Source organism: Lissotriton vulgaris, chromosome 12 (assembly GCF_964263255.1).
Source record: "Lissotriton vulgaris chromosome 12, aLisVul1.2, whole genome shotgun sequence".
Classification (NCBI taxonomy): domain Eukaryota; kingdom Metazoa; phylum Chordata; class Amphibia; order Caudata; family Salamandridae; genus Lissotriton; species Lissotriton vulgaris.
The window spans coordinates 505,497,228-505,518,191 of record NC_141700.1 but is presented as its reverse complement, the minus strand read 5'-3'; the positions used below and the strand labels follow the sequence as shown (position 1 = coordinate 505,518,191).

At 47.3% G+C, this 20,964-nt stretch overlaps 1 protein-coding gene across 1 annotated transcript in view; it reads right to left on the bottom strand.

The window, feature by feature from the left end:
* GFOD2 (Gfo/Idh/MocA-like oxidoreductase domain containing 2) overlaps nucleotides 1–20,964 on the bottom strand; it is a 178,493-nt gene that overhangs the window by 13,420 nt on the left and 144,109 nt on the right. Inside the window, exon 3 of the mRNA XM_086945264.1 lies at nucleotides 19,581–19,938. Coding sequence (XP_086801390.1) covers nucleotides 19,581–19,839 — 259 coding nt within the window. The 5' untranslated portion in view covers nucleotides 19,840–19,938. The remainder of the gene's footprint in view (nucleotides 1–19,580; nucleotides 19,939–20,964) is intronic.

Here is a 20,964-nt window from a genome sequence, read left to right as displayed (position 1 = left end):
TGTCACACTCCTTTTATATTGGGTACTTATTTTAAAATGTTTTATTGCTATATCATGTATGCTGTCTTTTATGAATTTTATTCGAAATAAAGACAAAATGAACTGAATAAAAAATTTGTCTTGAAGGCGCTTTAAACAAGTCGATTCCGCCAACCTGCAGTGTTTTGATGGAACGTGCCATAGAGGTGAGTTCCTTTACAGAGCCGAGCTCTCACCAATTGTATTGTATTGTATTGTATTGTAAAGGCTCTTCTATAGCGCATGGCTACTCGGGAGCATCCCAGCGCTTGGGACTGACCAAAGGGAAATGGATTGCAGAAAATGTGGAGGCCCAGACTCTAGATCCTGGGAAACAGGACAGTTTTTAGCTTCTTTCGAAATGCAAGTAAGTTAGGCTCTTGTCGGAGGGATGGAGGAAAAGCATTCCATAACTTAGCCGCATTATACGAGAAAAGACGGCCCCCTGTGCGGGCCCTATTAATCCTGGGGATTGCTAAAAGGTTTTGCTGATTGGAGCGAAGGTTCCTAGATGGTTTATATGGCCTAATCAGGTCATCCAGGATGGGGGGGCCTCTCCCATAGAGTGCTTTGTGTACCGTACAAAGGGTCTTGAAATGAACCCGCTCCCTTATCGGAAGCCAATGCAAAGTGCTTAACGCGGGTCTAGCTGATGCGCGGTAGCTAGCACCCGTATGTAGCCTCGCTGCATAGTTCTGGGCGACCTGGAGTTGCCGAATAATCAAAACAGGGGCTCCTAGATAAAGCGCGTTTCCAAAGTCCAGCCTAGATTGAATAAGGGACTGGACTATGGTTTTCTTGGTTTTTTTAGGTAGTTGAGGAAGGATTTTGCAGATTGTCTTCAACAGTCCAAAGCAAGTAGCTACTGTCTTCCTTGCCAAGCATGTGAGATCTCTCAATGGGGCATATGGTCGAGGGTAAGGTAGCGGAGGCCATCGCCTCCACTCTCTGGCTGACTATCAGACCATACACCAGGGTCTAAATTACTCCCACTGCCTTTTGTCAATTGGGAGATATTCAAGACATCATGGGAGTGATTGGGCTACTAGGTCAATGTTATCTGTGCTGGTAATCTTGAAGTACAAGTCTTTATTATGCAAGTAGTGCTGAAAGTTGATACCAATTTTGGAGAAACCAACAGAGTTTGAATAGTAAGGAGGCTAGGACAAATCCTTGTGGTTTTCTAAAAGGAATGTCAGTAGGGGAAGAGAGGAAGGTGCAGTCTTAATGCTTTTGTGGGTTCCGGTGGACAGATAAGTTTTTAGAACAATTGTAATACTGTGTGATCAATACGGATTCACCTAGATAAGGCGTGAGGCAGGATGTTGGGGCAGATGGTATCGAAGGCAGTGAATAAGTTAAGGAATAGCAGCTTCCACAAATACAGTAGAAGTTATCTATGATTTTGAGAATAGAGGTTTGTGTACTGTGGTCCAAATTAACCCCTCCCCTGCTGGTGACGGAACCACTCCGTCATCAGCCGCGGTCGCGCTGTGCTGATGACGGAGCGGTTCCGTCATGGCCCGCTCGGAACACCTGCGCGGCGTGGATTCCGCGCCTGCACTGAACGTTCCATTGAGAGGGCGGGTCGTGACTGAACCGCTCCGTCATGAGCACAGCACAACCGCGGCTGGTGACGGAGCGGTTCAGTCACCAGCATGCACCCGCTGCGTGCCCACCCCGCCCCCTTACAACTGCGGCGGAATAGCCGCCGCAGAGAAGGGGTTAAACTCAGGTTAGTGAAGAGAGTAACACATTTTCAGAGATGAATTTCTCCAATTGGTTGGCAATGCACCCCTTAATGTCTCTGACAAGGAAGAGGTGCTCTTCCATGTGTCAGTAATTTAAAGGGTCGTAGAATCAGGATAAGGTCCAACCACCTCGCCCCGCACCCCATGAGGCAGACATGGCCCATTTGAGGGCATCAAGAAAACTGCCTTGTGCAAGTGTGGCAGTATGGCATGTTCCTTGGAAAGGGAAGGTGGGAAAGGATTAGACGAATAGGGAGAAGTCTTAATATTAGATATGGCAGACTAGATATCTTTTTATGGAATAGAGTTAGATGAGGACCAAGAAGCAGCCGTAGCTGGTGTCCCTGACAAACAAGCATTTACAATGCAATGGTTTTGCCTTTGTTTAAGTTAGAGCGATTGGCATTGCTCTTGACATTATTTTTATTTATGTTTTTTTTGTTACATAAATAAATGGCATTGTCATTTACAATGCCACTAGCTTTATCTCTCGCAAATGACACACACCAACACCCACAGAGAGCCCCCCCAACACACACAAACCCCCCCCCCACACACACACCCACACAGAGCCCCCCCACACACAGCCACACAAAGCCCCCCACACACACCCACACAGAGCCCCCCCACACACACACCCACACAGAGCCCCCCACACACTGCGAGCCCCACCCCACACACTGTGGGCTCGCTGCGAGCCCCCCCGCAGGCAACAGAGGCACGAAAACAGGGTCACAAGCAAGCAACAGGGTCACAAGCAAGCAACAGGGTCCCAAGCAAGCAACAGGGGCACGAAAACAGGGTCCCAAGCAGGCAACAGAGGCACGAAAACAGGGTCCCAAGCAGGCAACAGAGGCACGAAAAGAGGGTCCCAAGCAGGCAACAGAGGCACGAAAACAGGGTCACAAGCAAGCAACAGGGTCACAAGCAAGCAACAGGGTCCCAAGCAAGCAACAGGGGCACGTAAAGAGAGCCACAAGCAGGCAACAGAGGCACGAAAACAGGGTCCCAAGCAGGCAACAGCGGCACGAAAACAGGGTCCCAAGCAGGCAACAGAGGCACGAAAACAGGGTCACAAGCAGGCAACAGTGGCACGAAAAGAGGGTCCCAAGCAGGCAACAGAGGCACGAAAACAGGGTCACAAGCAAGCAACAGGGTCACAAGCAAGCAACAGGGTCCCAAGCAAGCAACAGGGGCACGTAAAGAGGGCCACAAGCAGGCAACAGAGGCACGAAAACAGGGTCCCAAGCAGGCAACAGCGGCACGAAAACAGGGTCCCAAGCAGGCAACAGCGGCACGAAAACAGGGTCCCAAGCAGGCAACAGAGGCACGAAAACAGGGTCACAAGCAAGCAACAGGGTCACAAGCAAGCAACAGGGTCACAAGCAAGCAACAGGGTCACAAGCAGGCAACAGAGGTACGTAAAGAGGGCCACAAGCAGGCAACAAAGGCACGAAAACAGGGTCCCAAGCAGGCAACAGTGGCACGAAAACAGGGTCCCAAGCAGGCAACAGAGGCACAAGCAGGCAACAGAGGCACAAGCAGGCAACAGAGGCACGAACACAGGGTCACAAGCAGGCAACAGAGGCACGAAAACAGGTTCCCAAGCAGGCAACAGAGGCACATATGGAGGAATTACGATGCCTGCTTAATTAAAAGAGTTTACAATCTAAAATGAGAGCGTGCAATATTGGGAGTACTTCAGGACGTTTGACAGTGCGGGGACACCCGAACTGGTATTAACGTGATTATGGCGTTCACTGCCCCCGGCGAGGCGCGGAGCTACTTTTATATATTTTTTTAAATACGCGCGTCATGTTTTGACTGTGAATGCCATACAAGCAACTAGAGCATTTTCCTTCGTCGAGATGAGCGCTAAATAAAGCTCGTTTAAAGCTTGCTGTGTGGCAAGGGTAACACATTTCCACTTTAAAGACAAGGAAAGTATAAGCTTTGGCCGCGTTTGGGGGGGGGTCTGTGTGAGTGTGTTTTGGTGATAGTAGGAGCAGAAATTGCTGATTGGTCTGTATGTTCATTTACATAGGCGACTGCAGGAAGAAAGTGTTCTGTAAACAACATTGTGTTAGTGCAGTGTCTTTGCCTGCATACATCCGTGTATACAACTTGGTATACTTATATACATATATGTGTATATAAATATATAGCTGCGTGAATGCACTTGTGTATGCATCTCTGTAAGAATATTTGCATATGTGTGCAAATCTGTATGTAGCTGTGTGTGTACATATATGTCTCTGCAACTTTGTATCTGTATGTATGTACAAATGTATGTATCCATGCACACAATTGTGCGTAGCTATAATTTAGCTCTACATGCGTGTATCTGCGTTTCTTAAAGTGTGCGATTGCCTGTGTGTATCTTTTTGTGTGCATGTGGGCTTCAGTTTGCAGTTTGAATTGTTGCATTGCTCTATCTGGGTGTTGTGTGTACCAGTGGAGCGGACGTCATTTTGAAGTAGTGCTTCTCCGTGTGCGTGTTTGTGCTGCTCCGGTGTTTTAGTGTGGGTGTGTGGCGGTGGAGAGTGTGGGCAGATGTGGAACACGGCTAACTTCCGCGTGCTTCACCAGGTGGCAGCGCCCCAGCGCCCACCGCGCTCACCCTAAACACATAGATGGACACAGATCGCGAATCAAGATGCCTGGGTGGTCTTTCCAAATTAGATGGTCTATTTCAGGTAGAAAATATCAGTAGGTTCTTTGTGTTCTTGAGGGGGGATAGGTCCAACCGGCACCATAATCGGACGTTTATTGTTTATACCCATTCACAACAGGCAACTAGGCAGGATGGCCGTCTCAGAGCCCAATCAGCAGTGAAGCAACAAGGTCCCTAAACCTCCGTAAAAGCATGTGTAACACTGAGGGGCCCTCCTCAACACACACAGGGCTTGATAGAACTTAATTAGTTCCATACTGACAATTATTGCCAGACCAAAAATGTGTTTAAAACAGTAACACACACACTTGATATCTAGGAGAGCTCACCGTGTAGCACTGCAGACCCCAATTTTACCCCCATTTTTGCCTGCACACCCTAACAAGCATTTACAATGCAATGGTTTCGCCTTTGGAAAAGTTAGAGTTATTGGCATTGCTCATGACATTTCTTTTTTTTTTACTTATAAATAAATGGCATTGTTATTTACATTGCCAACAGCTCTCACAGCCCACACAGCTCTCTCAGCCCACACAGCTCTCAGCCCAACACAGCCCACACAGCTCTCAGCCCAACACAGCCCACACAGCTCTCAGCCCAACACAGCTCTCAGCTCTCTCAGCCCACACAGCTCTCAGCTCTCTCAGCCCACACAGCCCACACAGCCCTCACAGCCCACACAGCTCTCAGCCCAACACAGCTCTCAGCTCTCTCAGCCCACACAGCTCTCAGCTCTCTCAGCCCACACAGCTCTCAGCTCTCTCAGCCCACACAGCCCTCACAGCTCTCACAGCCCTCACCACACAGCCCTCACCACACAGCCCACACAGCCCACACAGCTCTCACAGCCCACACAGCTCTCACAGCCCACACAGCTCTCACAGCCCACACAGCTCTCACAGCCCACACAGCTCTCACAGCCCACACAGCTCTCACAGCCCACACAGCTCTCACAGCCCACACAGCTCTCACAGCCATCCGCCCACACAGCTGTCACAGCACAGCAGTTGCTCTCAGTGCAAGTGTGCACTGAAGCAGGTACTGTAGTAGAATTGGCCTATACCATGTACTGCACTGTGACATTTACACAGCACTTCATCCCCGGGCTGTGGAGCGCTCTGGTTTGCACGGAGATCCTAGGTGCAAAGGTTTAAGATGGCGTGGGTTCGAGCGTGACCAGTGCCTGTGATGCTGGGTGACGCGTGTGAGGTCTGGAGATGGGGACTCTGCGCAAGCGCAGATCGGCCCTCTTACGTGGCTGGTTATAATATACTACTTTGCACAAGCGCAGACATGCCCTGCCTCTTACATGGCTGCGCAGCCAAGTTTTAATGTGCTCCATTTTTTTTTGCTGTTTGCAAAGTCCTCTTATTCCTGCTGGCACAGAGTGGTGCATCTTCGGCGTTTCACCCTGTGCGAGATTTGTTGAAGGAAGGAACAGATAGGAGAGGGGCTGCTCCATGACACTGTGGTTTCCTTGACAGTGGTTGCTCACTTTTTTTTGCTGGGGGAACGAACAGACAGGCTGACATTGCAGCACGCACACAGAAAGACGGACCTTAGACACTGCAGGCACACAGACAGACAGAGACTGCAGGCACACAGATAGACGGACACTGGAGGCACACAGACAGACAGACGGACCCCGGACACTGCAGACACACAGACAGGCTGACATTGCACGCACACAGACAGACGGACACTGCAGGCACACACACAGACAGACGGACCACGGACACTGCAGGCAGGCAGGCAGCCGATCACCGCAGGCACACAGATAGACGGACATTGCAATCAGACAGATGGACACTGCAGGCGCACAGACAGCGGGACACTACAGGCACACAGACAGACGGACACTACAGGCACACAGACAGACGGACACTACAGGCACACAGACAGATGGACACTACAGGCACACAGACAGACGGACACTACAGGCACACAGACAGACGGACACTACAGGCACACAGACAGATGGACACTACAGGCACACAGACAGGCACCGTATCCTGGCCGGTTGACATTGTAAACCTAGACACAAGGGTTGTTTCTTATTCCTGCTGGCACGGAGTGGCGCATCTTCGGCGTTTCACCCGGTGCGAGATTTGTTGAAGGAAGGAACAGATAGGAGAGGGGCTGCTCCATGACACTGTAGTTGCCTTGACAGTAGGTGCTCACTTTTTTTTGCTGGGGGAACGAACAGACAGGCTGACATTGCAGCACACACACAGAAAGACGGACGTTAGACACTGCAGGCACACAGACAGACAGAGACTGCAGGCACACAGACAGACGGACCTCGGACACTGCACGCACACAGACAGACGGACACTGCAGGCACACACACAGACAGACAGACGGACCACAGACACTGCAGGCAGGCAGACAGCCGATCACCGCAGGCACACAGACAGACGGACATTGCAATCTCACGATATGATTTGCATTGAATGCCCTTAGAAATCCAAGTTACTCTATACTGCTAATGCGCACCTGCAAAGCATTTCTATTCCAAATGACAAGGCTGCCAAAAATAGTAGATATAAAAAAAGCTAACTAAGAGTTTGCGCCCAATATTGCATAAAAAGGCAAGGCTAATCTACTTTAACCTGACATAATCGACGTGATGATGACTTTTACCAGTAATACTGAAGTAACACTCAATGAAATGAATGAAGTTACAACAACTCACTATGGAAATAGGCGAGTTTAAAAAAAAAAAAAAAAGTAGATGCATGCCTCATGAGCTGCACTCGTCGACGAAAAAAATTGTTAAAGTGGAGGCAGGCAGAGCACTGTCTTTGTCACAATTTCCCTTATGGCATGATTCGAAGCTAAGCAGGCCACACCCTCACCATGGGACCTGCCTGTGGAGCTGGAGGTATGTCTTTGACAAGAGACATTAAGTCGATGGAAGGAGGGGTTGCTCGGACACTGCACGCACACAGACAGACGGACACTGCAGGCACACACACAGACAGACGGACCACAGACACTGCAGGCAGGCAGGCAGACAGCCGATCACCGCAGGCACACAGACAGACGGACATTGCAATCTCACGATATGATTTGCATTGAATGCCCTTAGAAATCCAAGTTACTCTATACTGCTAATGCGCACCTGCAAAGCATTTCTATTCCAAAATGTGCCCCCAACATTGGAGTGGTAGCGCCACGCAGCCATGTCCCCCTGCCCAGCCATCACTCACCGGGCGTCTCTCGGGGGACTCCAGCACTCTACCGCTCGGCTTCTCTGGTCATCTCTGCTCCCCTCGCAGCCCTGGGCCCTCTCTTCACTACGGGAGCCCCGGAAGAGGCCAGGAACAGTGCTGCGTCCGCCGGTCACCACAATGCAGCCGGCAGCTCTCCTCTCAGCGCGGGGCTCCCCTTCTCGCACCCTCGCAGCCCTGGGCCCTCTCTTCACTACGGGAGCCCCGGAAGAGGCCAGGAACAGTGCTGCGTCCGCCGGTCACCACAATGCAGCCGGCAGCTCTCCTCTCAGGCAGGCAGAGCACTGTCTTTGTCACAATTTCCCTTATGGCATGATTCGAAGCTAAGCAGGCCACACCCTCACCATGGGACCTGCCTGTGGAGCTGGAGGTATGTCTTTGACAAGAGACATTAAGTCGATGGAAGGAGGGGTTGCTCGGACACTGCACGCACACAGACAGACGGACACTGCAGGCACACACACAGACAGACGGACCACAGACACTGCAGGCAGGCAGACAGCCGATCACCGCAGGCACACAGACAGACGGACATTGCAATCTCACGATATGATTTGCATTGAATGCCCTTAGAAATCCAAGTTACTCTATACTGCTAATGCGCACCTGCAAAGCATTTCTATTCCAAAATGTGCCCCCAACATTGGAGTGGTAGCGCCACGCAGCCATGTCCCCCTGCCCAGCCTTCACTCACCGGGCGTCTCTCGGGGGACTCCAGCACTCTACCGCTCGGCTTCTCTGGTCATCTCTGCTCCCCTCGGAGCCCTGGGCCCTCTCTTCACTACGGGAGCCCCGGAAGAGGCCAGGAACAGTGCTGCGTCCGCCGGTCACCACAATGCAGCCGGCAGCTCTCCTCTCAGCGCGGGGCTCCCCTTCTCGCACCCTCGCAGCCCTGGGCCCTCTCTTCACTACGGGAGCCCCGGAAGAGGCCAGGAACAGTGCTGCGTCCGCCGGTCACCACAATGCAGCCGGCAGCTCTCCTCTCAGCGCGGGGCTCCCCTTCTCGCACTGGGAGCCCCTCAGGACAATGGCCACCCTTCTTCTCGCATCCGCGGCGGCTTCCCCAGCAGTTCCGGTCTCCCTCTCCACACGGGAGACCGGCAACGAACCACCAGCAGGCTTCCCCCGGGCAGGGGGAAGCGGAAATGGCCGCCTCGAGGCCCCGCCCACGTCGCACCACTGCGTGCCTGGCTTCCTGCGCTGAGGGCCGCCAATGGCAGCGCGGCCCTTGGCAGGGAGGCGGGCGCAGCTCCTCTTGCTCGATCTCCGGGCCAGCGGCGGTGAAATCAACACGGAGCAATGCCGGGTGGGCACCGGCCTCCAATAATTAAATAAAAACGGGGTGGCACCCGTAAATAAAAATATAACAAGCGGGAGGGGGAGACCGGCAACGAACCACCAGCAGGCTTCCCCCGGGCAGGGGGAAGCGGAAATGGCCGCCTCGAGGCCCCGCCCACGTCGCACCACTGCGTGCCTGGCTTCCTGCGCTGAGGGCCGCCAATGGCAGCGCGGCCCTTGGCAGGGAGGCGGGCGCAGCTCCTCTTGCTCGATCTCCGGGCCAGCGGCGGTGAAATCAACACGGAGCAATGCCGGGTGGGCACCGGCCTCCAATAATTAAATAAAAACGGGGTGGCACCCGTAAATAAAAATATAACAAGCGGGAGGGGGCGGGAAAGGAGAGGAGAGACGCTGACGACGGAAGGCGGGTGCCGGCAATGCCGGACCAGACACGGGGGCGTTCCCGGCGTCGCGTGACGTCGGCAAAAGCCAAAGAATGTCGGGAACGCCCCCGTGTCTGGTCCGGCATTGACGGACAGGCCCCTCGTCCAATGGCAAGGCTCCGTTTACGGAGCCAGCCAATCAACGACGAGGGCCGAACCAAAGCACCCTACGGTTCTCAACAGGATTTCGCCTGCGCGGAAAAGCTGCGCAGAGCGCAGCTTCCGCTAGGCGAAACCTAAAAACGACCACATACAACATGTATACACTAGATGTAGAGGGGTAGGTGGATAGAGGGAAGCATGGACGGAGAGGTGGATGTGGTCGAGGGGTAGGAGGATGGAGGGAAGCATGGGCGGGAGAAGGATAAGAGGTAGAGAGGTAGGTAGATTGGATTGAGGGAAACATGGACAGGAGGATGAGAGGGGTAGGTGGATGGAGGGAAGCATGGACGGAGAGGTGGATGAGAGGGGTAGGTGGATGGAGGTAAGCATGGACGGAGAGGAGGATGAGAGGTAGAGGGGTAGGTGAATGGAGGGAAGCATGGACGAAGAGGAGGATGAGAGGTAGAAGGGTAGGTGGATGGAGGGAAGAATGAACAGAGAGGAGGATGAGATGTAGAGGGGTAGGTGGATGCAGGGAAGCATGGATGTAGAGGAGGATAAGAGGTAAAAGGGTAGGTGGATGGAGGGAAGCATGGACGGAGAGGATGATAAGAGGTGAGGGGGGTAGGTGGATGGAGAGAAGGATGGATCGACGGACAAGGGACAAATGGAAAGAGTTTAGATTGAAGGGGTGGATGAGAGAAGGGTGGACAGAGGGACAGACACAGATGAGTGGGTGGATGGAGCTAGGGATGGCTGGGTGGGAGGAGAGAGGGACAGATGTATCAATGGACGTACCTCCTGTTCGCGTACCTGTGTCAAGTGCTGCTCATTGTGACGCGTCTCTGACTCGCGCTGTGGTAGCCTTTGAGGTTCACTGTGACGTGTGTCAGACTCGGGCTGTGGCTGTCGTTGATCATTGTGACGTGTCTCGGAGTCAAGGTTTGGCCGTGGTTGTTCGCTGTGACGTGATTCTGTCTCTCGCTGCGGGGTTAACGTCACACAGGGCTCATGCTGCACTTGGCATTGACGTGCTTCTAGTCCACGCTGCTGCTGCGACGCCTCTTGCGGTGCCTCCTTTGCTGATAGTGTTGTCAAGCCTATATCGACCTGGCGCTGGGGTGCCTCGAGCTGCTGCAGCGGGCCCTGACGTCTTTCGTCCACCTCGTGTCCCGACGAGGGCGCAGCACACGTCACGGAGGGCTCACGCTGCTTTTCTAGCACTTGTCCGGCCTCTGCCTTCACCTCATCGTCCAAAATAACCACCTGGGTGGCAGGAAGACTGACGAAGGGCACCCGGCGCGGCTCAGCCATCTCCGTTTGCAGCCTCCAGACTGTAAACAGTTAGTAAAGTTAGAGACGAACGCCAGCACCTCTTTTTTAAGTACTACTTGCCTCTGCCGCCATCTTGGGACCCACATAAATAAAAATTGTAACCTCCCCATTCCGACGTCTCTTGAGAGCGCATGCGCCACGTAGACATTGAAAACGGCTTCCGATTTTCTCCACAATCTTTCTCTTCTCCTAAATAGTAACGAAAATAACCCTGTTTCAACATGGCCACAAACGAGCGCAGACGCCACATTGACATGGGATGGTAAACTAAAAAAACTATCGCCATTTTTAAATGGTAATATGACCCAGACTGAGATTATATAAAACTATTTTATAAAATGTGAAGTGGGTTCACGAGTGACACACAATGTCACTTCTTGGCGTTCATGGACTTTACATCCTATGCAAATAGAATTCGATGAGCACTCGCGAAATTTCAGTACGTTTGCACTGCAAATGGGTAATAACTACGCGATTACAATTACATTGGTATCTTGGGTTTATTTAGAATGCTGCATTTGAAGATCCAACACGAAAGGTAACCCTGTGTACGTGTGGAATCGGGGGAGGAGAGACGCAGAAGTGCCGGCAATGCCGGACCAGACTCGGGGGCGTTCCCGGCATCGCGTGACGTCGGCAGAAGCCAAAGAATGTCAGGAACGCCCCCGTGTCTGGTCCGGCATTGACGGACAGGCCCCTCGTCCAATGGCAAGGCTCCGTTTACGGAGCCAGCCAATCAATGACGAGGGCCGAACCAAAGCCACACTACAGTTCTCATTAGGTTTTGCTGCGCAAAAAAGATGCGCAGAGCGCATCTTTTTGGCGAGGCAAAACCTAAAAAGAGCCCGGCTTAATATCTTGAAATTTAGCGATACCTAAATATTAAGCAGCAATTTTTCCCTCTACAGGAAAGAGATCACTGAACCGAAAAGCATATGGCCTAATAACTGTTTTTTTCAGAGTTTGGAGGTCTTTAACCTTTGAGATACACCAAAATTAAAACGCAGGGGAGAATATGAGAATAAAATCAAGACAGTCTAAAAGGGACGGGCTCTTGCTATGACAGTGTCAAATCCTTGCCTATGACATACTTCAACGCAACTACATTTATGTGCTTCAAGCAGTACCTAAGAAAGATCCTGCTTCACAAGCCCTCTCGCCTCATCTCCATGCATGAATGTACATCGGAATTCAGGTTGTGACAGCTGTTTTTGGCCGATGGGGTTGAAAGCAGAGAGATAAATGTGCCTGCATTAGTGGGGAAAAAGTGAATGGGTTGTCTAATCATTGGTAGCTTCGCTGTAGTACGGAGAACGAATGAGACACTGATGCTAGTCGGATTGGGGTTCTGGGCACTGAGGTGGGTTTTTGTTACACCACAATACACCGAGGCCCTGGTTTCCTGCGCATAGTTCTGTGCATGTTTTATACAGAAAACAACGGTTCCAGTGGAGGATTAGAATAATATTCATTGGTAACTAAAATGCATAATAGCAAATCTAACAGGGGGTTTAGTAGGAATGTAAAGAGAGAAATTTCTTTCAAACAAGCCTTGTTGTTACGCGCTCTCTCTTTAACATTCCTAATAAACCCCCTATTAGATTTGCTATTATGCATTTTAGTTAACATTGAATATTATTCTAATACTCCACTGGAACCGTTGTTTTCTGAACAAATTACGCACCCTGGTTCCTAGTGAGTAGGGTTCCCTTGTCCTTTCTTCTCGCTAGTTCTGTACATGAGCAGAATTATTTCCTATTAACATTCAGTTGCCCTGATGCCCATGCAAAACATCAGCAATCAGATTTGAAACCACCCCAGGACACATGACTTTGCGAACTTCATCCCCTGCGCACCAAGAAGGTACATAGAAAAACTCTTAAGTTAGATTGCTTCTAATGGCTGGGAGTGAGACTCCATAATAAATACATACATGGAAGAAATCGTTAAATAAAACCTTGCACAAATCATTTTTAAGAACCTGGTCGGCTAAGGTCTACATCTCAGAGGAATATCTCAAAAAACAGAAATGTGAATACTGATATCAAAAAGTTATATGGGAACATACAACTCCATACTGTGAAATTAGTTATCACAAACTTTCGGTTGTCCCTCCTTGTGAAGCCTGGTACGAGGACCTCAAGCTATACAAAGGAAAATCCTTTGAAAGATCCTGTGAGGAACACATCACTTTGTCAGTCCTGTAAGGTATTACTTCGTAAAGCACATGGCTACCCCAAGGGGCTTAATTCACACAGGAGGTCTATTGGGAGTGGGTAACCCGACAAAAGATGTACCATGACCTCACTGTACTGAACACATACAAGAATATGTCAAGTCATATTGAGAAAGTATAGTGAAAAGTTCTTATTTTAAAGAACGAAAACCCTCACCCATCCAAGGGTGGCATGCTTCATCATTGGGTTCCCTCCCCACACCAGGACTGCAAGGTACCGGGTGTTGGCTACAACTCTCCACTGGAGAGAAGCTGAGGTGTTTTGGTAGTCAAGATGAGCTTAAGGTATGGGTGAGACACAGAGTGCTAAATATATAAAGTGTAGTGAGATTACACTATCACTTGGCAGGCTAAGTGTAACTTATTCAGGTGCCTCCAGTGGATAGAATTAAAAGAAACATGAGGGGGAAAATGCTTTTCTAAGATGGTCTACATATTTCTGCCTTTCGGTGACCTAGATTTGGGCTTCTAGCAATCACTCTGATAGCAAATGAAAATATAACACCTGATCCTGGCCTATTATTAGCGGACCAGGAGGTACAATAAGAGGCCATCACAGGTATTTGGTGGGGGGGGGGAGGTTCACCGGCATACTCCATCATGAGAAAACAACAGTATTAAAAGTATTCTTCCAAGGGGCCTCCCAGCGCTAGAAGACCATATACGGACAGCTAAACTTGCTCAGATGACAGTCTGAAATAACCACGCCTTCTGCGATTTCCCAATGAAATATTCGTTTGGAGAGTCTCTAATATGAAGGGTTAAGGAGTTCTAGAGTTTGGGGGCAAAACATGCAAAGGAACGGTCCCACTGCCTTGATTTTTTGAATCTCTGAATAATTGCCAGATTCTGATTGACAGATGTTAATGCTTTTCAGTTTTCATTTGGTTAATTTATAATTTCAGACAGGCAGTAGTCAAACAAGTTATAACTGAAAAGCATGGGGTGTGGAGCCTTCGGGTGGCTGTAATGACTGTTTCTCTTCATCTGCAGCTAAGACACCCTTTTCTGCACTGTTGGACAGGCCAACATGGGTGTAGTGATAGCAGAGGCAAAATAAAGGCATTCGAACAGCAAAGCTAACCAAAACGGCTGATGTTCATTATTCCCGGCAACACTCAGGTGGTGCACGACAAAGCCTCAGAAGAATTGAGGGGTCAATGATAGGAACACCTGGGTGGCCCTGTAGTATGGGGCTGATGAGGAGCACCCGTACTCTGGAGGTCTGCGGGGATAGGAAGAGGAGAATCCTGAAATCAAGGTGATACGGCACACTGGTCGGCTCAGATTTCCAATCAAGCGTATACAGAAAGGGATTTAATGTAGATACTCTGGGGAAGGTCTTTTCCACTTTAAAAACAGCAAGACTAGTGCAGTTTGAAAAATGCTCACTTTCCCATTTTCATCAGATCTCAGAAGTTACAGAGGTTTATTATGTGGGTTTATAATGGCAATTTGACACCATAAATTCAAGGCAGTACTTTTGGTGTCCACACTCCTTCAAGGTTGTACAGAAAATAAGCCAGATTTATTGCTGCCACCTTAGTTGTCTGTGCTTCCATAAGCTGCTATTCCTTTAAAAAAGAGGAGCACAGATCTCAATAGGCCACCCACTCTAGGCGCAGCTCAAGTGGTCAGCACCTAAGGTTATTTCAAATGATACATCTGTGGCAACCACTACATACTTTACTTGCAATATACCACTACATCTCTCCTAACTATTACCTTAAACAAATCTTTAACTTAATACTACATGTGAAATTAAAGTTAAAATGACATTGTAATATTAGAGGAAAAAAAAGAAAACCACTAGAAACATAAAGGTGGATAATGTAAAAGTTTGCAATGTAAATGTGAGGAGCATTGCAAATTTATTTTGGTAAAATGCATGGCAACATAAAGGATAGGAAGTAAACAGGGGCCCGCATTATGGATGATACATTTGAACTGTTATTCTGTTCACAAGAAAGGAGATTCACTGTTCTATACAAGTTTTAGAATTGGTTCCTAGGTCATTTGAAACAATTTCTCAAAGACCACTGAGCTCGATAACTTCACGCATTTAAGAGGATTCTCAAGCCAGACTGACAAACTTGCATACATATCTGAGAGAGTGATATGAACCCCTACCCCAAATATATCAGAGTTCGTTCTGGTTCAATTCCTGATATGACGTAGGGGAAAACCCATATTTTCACGAGGATGTTATTAAATAGATTTGCTCAAAGACTTCGACCGTTGAAAGGTACAATTACTCTGGTGATCTTTAATCCGTCAAAATTTCTTATACTACTTTTAAGATATACCATAAAAAGGGAGGAGTGGATTCTAGACACTGTGAAAACACTCAACGCCTCTCTGGGACTGCACTCTACATAAGCAAGTCAATTCCTGTGGAACTTATCTGCTCCGGGTAGGGAAAATAAAAACTGAGACTCCAAGTGAAAGGACTCAGGACATGAATGAATGGAAGAAAAGAAGATGACTAAGGGTTCCAAGAAATAGATCTTTATATCCATGCGCAACATGTGGTCTTGGTTCTAATCCGGGGAAAAGGCTGAACTCTACAGGGTGCTCTTGGAAAGATGGACTCCTGCATCCCTTCACTCTTCTCCTGTTATCCTGATGGACCTTTATTTTATTCCCCATCACATCGCCCAATGAGTTAAACAATCAAGGAGTTCAAACACTCCGGTCACAGTTGTAAATATGATTTCCTTGGTATGGGAACTACAGATCTACTTGAAAGAACTTTAAGGCTTATATCACTTCCTAATGAAGATTACAAAATTCCTGACCCAAATCTAGGAACCAAGCGTTGCAGTCGTAGGCAAACAACTCTTTACTGGATGACTGGTACTATTGAAAACATTCATAAAAGAAGGCACTGAGAGATGAGAAAGAGAGGACATAGAGGGAGATGAGGATTGTCCTCTTATCAGCAGGACTGCAATGCAATCAGAATTGTGGCTACAGTTGCAGCTCTTCTTACAGAGATCCGGCAAACAGGTATGTTAAAGTGCTCTGGATGGAAAAGGGGCAAACAAGATATCTACTGCTTTCACATCTGGCACAAATAGCCACATGCCAAGGGTGGCTAGCAGGGAGAGTGCATCCCACCCCAAAGCCCCCATGCAGCCCAGTGCAAAATGCAAAAATAGCATCTCTCAACCTCTGTGCGTGTCATCTACACGGACACACAAAACTTCCTGATTACGGCCATGCCAGCCTGTTTCATGGTAAGGGGCAGAGGGGCTGAAGCAGAGCACTACAATCCATGGGGCAGCAAGAAACAAAGGAAAGGCAGTTGGAGTAAACAGGAAAAGGGAATCCCAGTGTAGGGCTTTTCCTTTAATTTCCCTCTACCTAATTATACAACCTGTTCAATGTTGCATCTTGTGATTGTTGGCCTTCACTTCTCTGACCAAAGAAGCCGGATTAGAAGAGCATGGATTATTCTTCGCACTTAGAAGCAGGAAGGTAAAGGAAACATTTTCACAAAGACCAGCTAAAGGTCTGACTAGTCGGCAAAAAACCCATTATAAGGAACTCTGGGTGCTCATTTTGCCAATTCTTTAAAACATCATTTAGCAACTAAAGTAGATTCAGAACACTCATTTAGGAGAAAACAATAGAAAAGCAGTGAGAGACTGATATCCGTTCATATGAAAAAAGAAGCTTGTAACATATTCTAAGTCCCACTGAACACCCCAGCTGCCCCGCTCCAAGCCAACTGTTGCTCAAATCCTCCTCCTTCTGTCTGCCACCTTGCATTTCAATTTTTCTGCCAGCTATCTATCTGAAATGTAAGGTCGCCTTGTTTCTTCTCCACAAGTACGATGAAATGTGATTCCGCATGGAAAGATTAGTTATTAATCCTACAGTACTATACTATGTTGTCACAAAAAGCAAAGCCATGGCTCCGTCCCAATCTGCAAAAACCTTGCTTGTGCTTGCCCTAGAGTGTCACGTTTTTGTATCTTGGCCCTGATAAAGATAAACCACCCGCTTGGCTTATATTCAGTATTCTGGCCTCTCTGCAGGGACTTCCATCACATCTAATAGCTTGTATTCGCTATGCATGTCACTTGCATCTAGTAATGTCCCTTCTTGAGCTTTTTTGTTATCTATAGAGGTAGAGCAGCATTCAGCATACCATTCGTCACCCATTGAAACTTGACTGGAGCTGGCAATATCTTGTAACATTATGTGAGTACTCATGCCCATCTTGAATCCAGGCTCCCTCTTGCTTGCCTTCAATTCTTTTAGTGTTAGAAATACACAACAACTGATGCACATGCTCTGGTTTTCAACGCCCAGCAGGGAAGAGAAAAAAAAAGCAAACATCAAAAGAAGATCCCACTATGACATAAATACATTCAACTGAAGCGGGCACACTTCTGCACTAACTCTCTGCATTATGAAGGTCCCTTCCATTTCCTACCATCTGAAACAAGCAGAGAGGTAGGCTAAAGGAGAAATCTTGAACTACCAACATACAAGATGCGTCTGCCTCACTTTACAACATGTGCTGCCCTTCCTTTGAGCTGTTGCTTCTGTGTAACAGCAAATAAATTGCTAAATGCAAACACCACAAGCACTAAGCTTTTAGAGAATGCTCATAACTGTGCCACATAGAATCTGCCTAAATTTGTTTTTAAAAGAAAAGTGGAAATATGGCAGTGTGTTTTCATCTGAAAATGCATTTGCTGGAAGAATTAGATTAAAATTGTCTGATAACGAAAAAGATTTTACTATAGCTAGATTTATCAAATTCGTCACCAGAGTTTACGCAAGGCTGGCTTTTGCCAGCCTAACATGCAAGCAGTCAATGGAATACAAGGAGCTATGACATTACAAAACCCCAAATATAACAAAACTGGAGAAAGTCAGAAGTCAGGTATTCGCCTTTATTGCACAGAGAATCTCGAACAATGTCCCCCTTCACCGACTGGCAACCTTAACTTTCGCTAGTCATTGAATGAAGATCTACTTTATCAAAGGCCCTCTTGTCGACCACTGATAATGGCTCCTAGTTCTTCTGGTACAACAGTAGCTCCTACCCTCCACAGACCCCTACTTTTAATTATAATCTGATCCAGAGTTGATCCCCCTACCCTTAGCATGTCCTTTGATCTATTGTAAAGTGCAGCAGTTCTTTGATTCATACCTCGGAAACAACATAAGTGAGGTGTACATTTTCAGACACCCTGCATCTATATTGCAACTTCACATTACAGACATACACAATTTGATGGCAGAGATCTAATTCTCACCTGGAACTTAATGAGATACATCTCATGCTTTTTGGATTTCCTTCTGTTGAGAGACAGCCACTACCGGTACAGAAGCATGTTCCCAGAGCGTTATGCATTTCTGTGTGAGGAGTTGCTACACAGTTTCTGGCAGGGATCCAGAAGGAGGAGGGTCGAGATAAGCCAAAAACAAGTAAGCAACTATGTCAATGGCAATCCGTTCCATGTTGTTGTTTCAGTCAAACTCTTGGCATGCCTCAAAAAGAATAGCAACCTACCATAAAAACAAATATACCTGGAAGCAAGCCCAAATTTCATGCTATAAAGTAGGCATACGCAATCTGAAAATCTTCTTTACGGAGCTTGGAAAATGGAAGCGTAGCAGTTCTCAATAAGTGAGAGTCTCACTCACTTCACCGACAACCCATTCCCTCACGATAAAATAGCAGCTTCTTGCCTTATTATGATCTCATTTCGGTTATAGACAAATCATTTACTATGGAGCATACAATCGTTCAGTTATGGTGGTATGTTATTGTTCTGTTGCTTAGTACATTCCTATTGCTATCCCACTGTTTATACTATTGTGTATGTGTTGTCTTTCTAGGTTAATTTTCTAAAGCTATTATCCAAATCTTAACATATTTTCATAGATCTCAGTCCAACCAACCTGCTTTACCTTCTGTCATACTCTTCTCCTTCCAGGTTTTATTTCCTAACTTGTTTATGGTAAACCTGTCCTCCTGAAATCCTTTATCCATGCAGAAAACATTTACCCAGTTAGTGATTAAGTCCCAGGGTTGACAGGATTACTGATAACTTGATTATAGATGAGAAGTGGGGGCTTGGCAGATACAGTCAATTAGCTCTGATGAGATCTTAATGAACTGAATTAACAATCTTGTTACATTTACTTAGCACTACATTACACTTTAATATGTACCTGTCTTTCAGCAGTTCGGACGACAATATTGAAAGACAGATTTCAGTATAAATGTGCACAATTACCTGCACATATACATTAAAAATAGGAGGAAAAATAATCGAGTATCGCAGAAGAAAATAGAAAGATGACCAATAATCAGCTCATACTTTTCGATCAGTGGGAAGTGGTGAAGCCACAACAACCAGCTTGATATGCCCTTTGTGCATCTGAATGTATTAGTTATTTGAATTACGATAGAAGAGGGACAACTATTTAGCCTTCTACAAACTGCAGTGCTTTAAAGATACAAGATATTTTACAGATGCATACCAAGAGCTTTCACTGCAATCTGCCGAGTGAGAGGGGGAGGAATATTGATGCAAACCAAATCCACGTCTTGGTGCAGGAGTACGTCATCTGTGCGGCTAGTGTAAAAGGAGATGTTCATTTCCTCAGCAAGCTGTTTGGCCTCCTCTTCTGTCTTCCCCCACAGTGCTTCGATCGAGAACCCCTCGGCTCGCAGAAGGGGGACCAGCACCCGGGCAGTACTGCCGGTGCCAAAAACGCCGATTCCCGGCAAGGTCTTCATTCTGCTTCATTCAGGGGTGTCTCTCTTTTGTTCTCTACCCCCTGTTTTTGGAGGCTACGTTAAAAGGCATGGTGGACTTGGTAACCTTCTGCGGTGGTCCTAGAACACAAATGGAAGCTATAGGTGACTTACAATTCAACTCTGTATCGCTCCTTTATTAGACCAAAATACATTTTGATTCCAAACAAATATATCAAATCTTCATTATCACTTTGGATTACGATTCAACACACAATCGCACACTCATTTAGGCCAAAGTGTGGTAGTGCAACTCACACAGCCATTAACCACTAATTGTGGATAAAATTAAGTTTGAAATTGCTCGGAAATTCTTGCAACGGAGAGAGGACAGAAATGGCACTGAAAGAAATACCACTGTGATAGAATCTTTAACTTTACGAAGACCTCCATGGCGTGGTGCACACCTTCAATTTGCAGAAGGTAAAAATATTGTAATGACCTACCAACGAGACCAGGTATTGAACTGCCCCAAAATACTGGCTTCATTCAGTGTCTCAGTAGTCAGACGTTTGCTTTAATTAAACTCATTTTTCTATAGTACCCAGTCCTATTTTTGACTGCAAATACTTCAGGATGGTTTTCAACAAACACAAAAACGAATACACACTTAAGTCAATAAGAACCGCATAGTTAATAGAATGGCTTATTGAACATAAACATACTGGTATAGGGGTAAGCCTTCCCAGCGTATAGCAATCCTATTTTTAAACACACTGCGCATTTCTGAAACACAACCGATAAAACTTTTGTAATTTCGTTTTGAACATGGACATGTGTGTTAACAAAACAACAGTCGCCGATTCAGTAGGAGGAGGTAGAGATTCAGGATGCTTAGAAATGTGAAGAAAACAAAGACACTTCAATCAAATGTTGCAAAAGGAAACATTCTGATGCCTTCTCAGCAGATTTAATGTTACCATTATAGGGACACCAGAGAAAAGAAATTGAAAAGAAAATGCATTGTGCAGAGTCCTGATGAAAAATTGGTATACGTTACTTTTCGTATTTCCAGAGAAAAACCTAACAAATGTTACATACAATAAGACCTGGTTAAATTAAAGTAAAGCCAGAAATAACATTGAAAAGCAGATTAGGTAAGGCGAG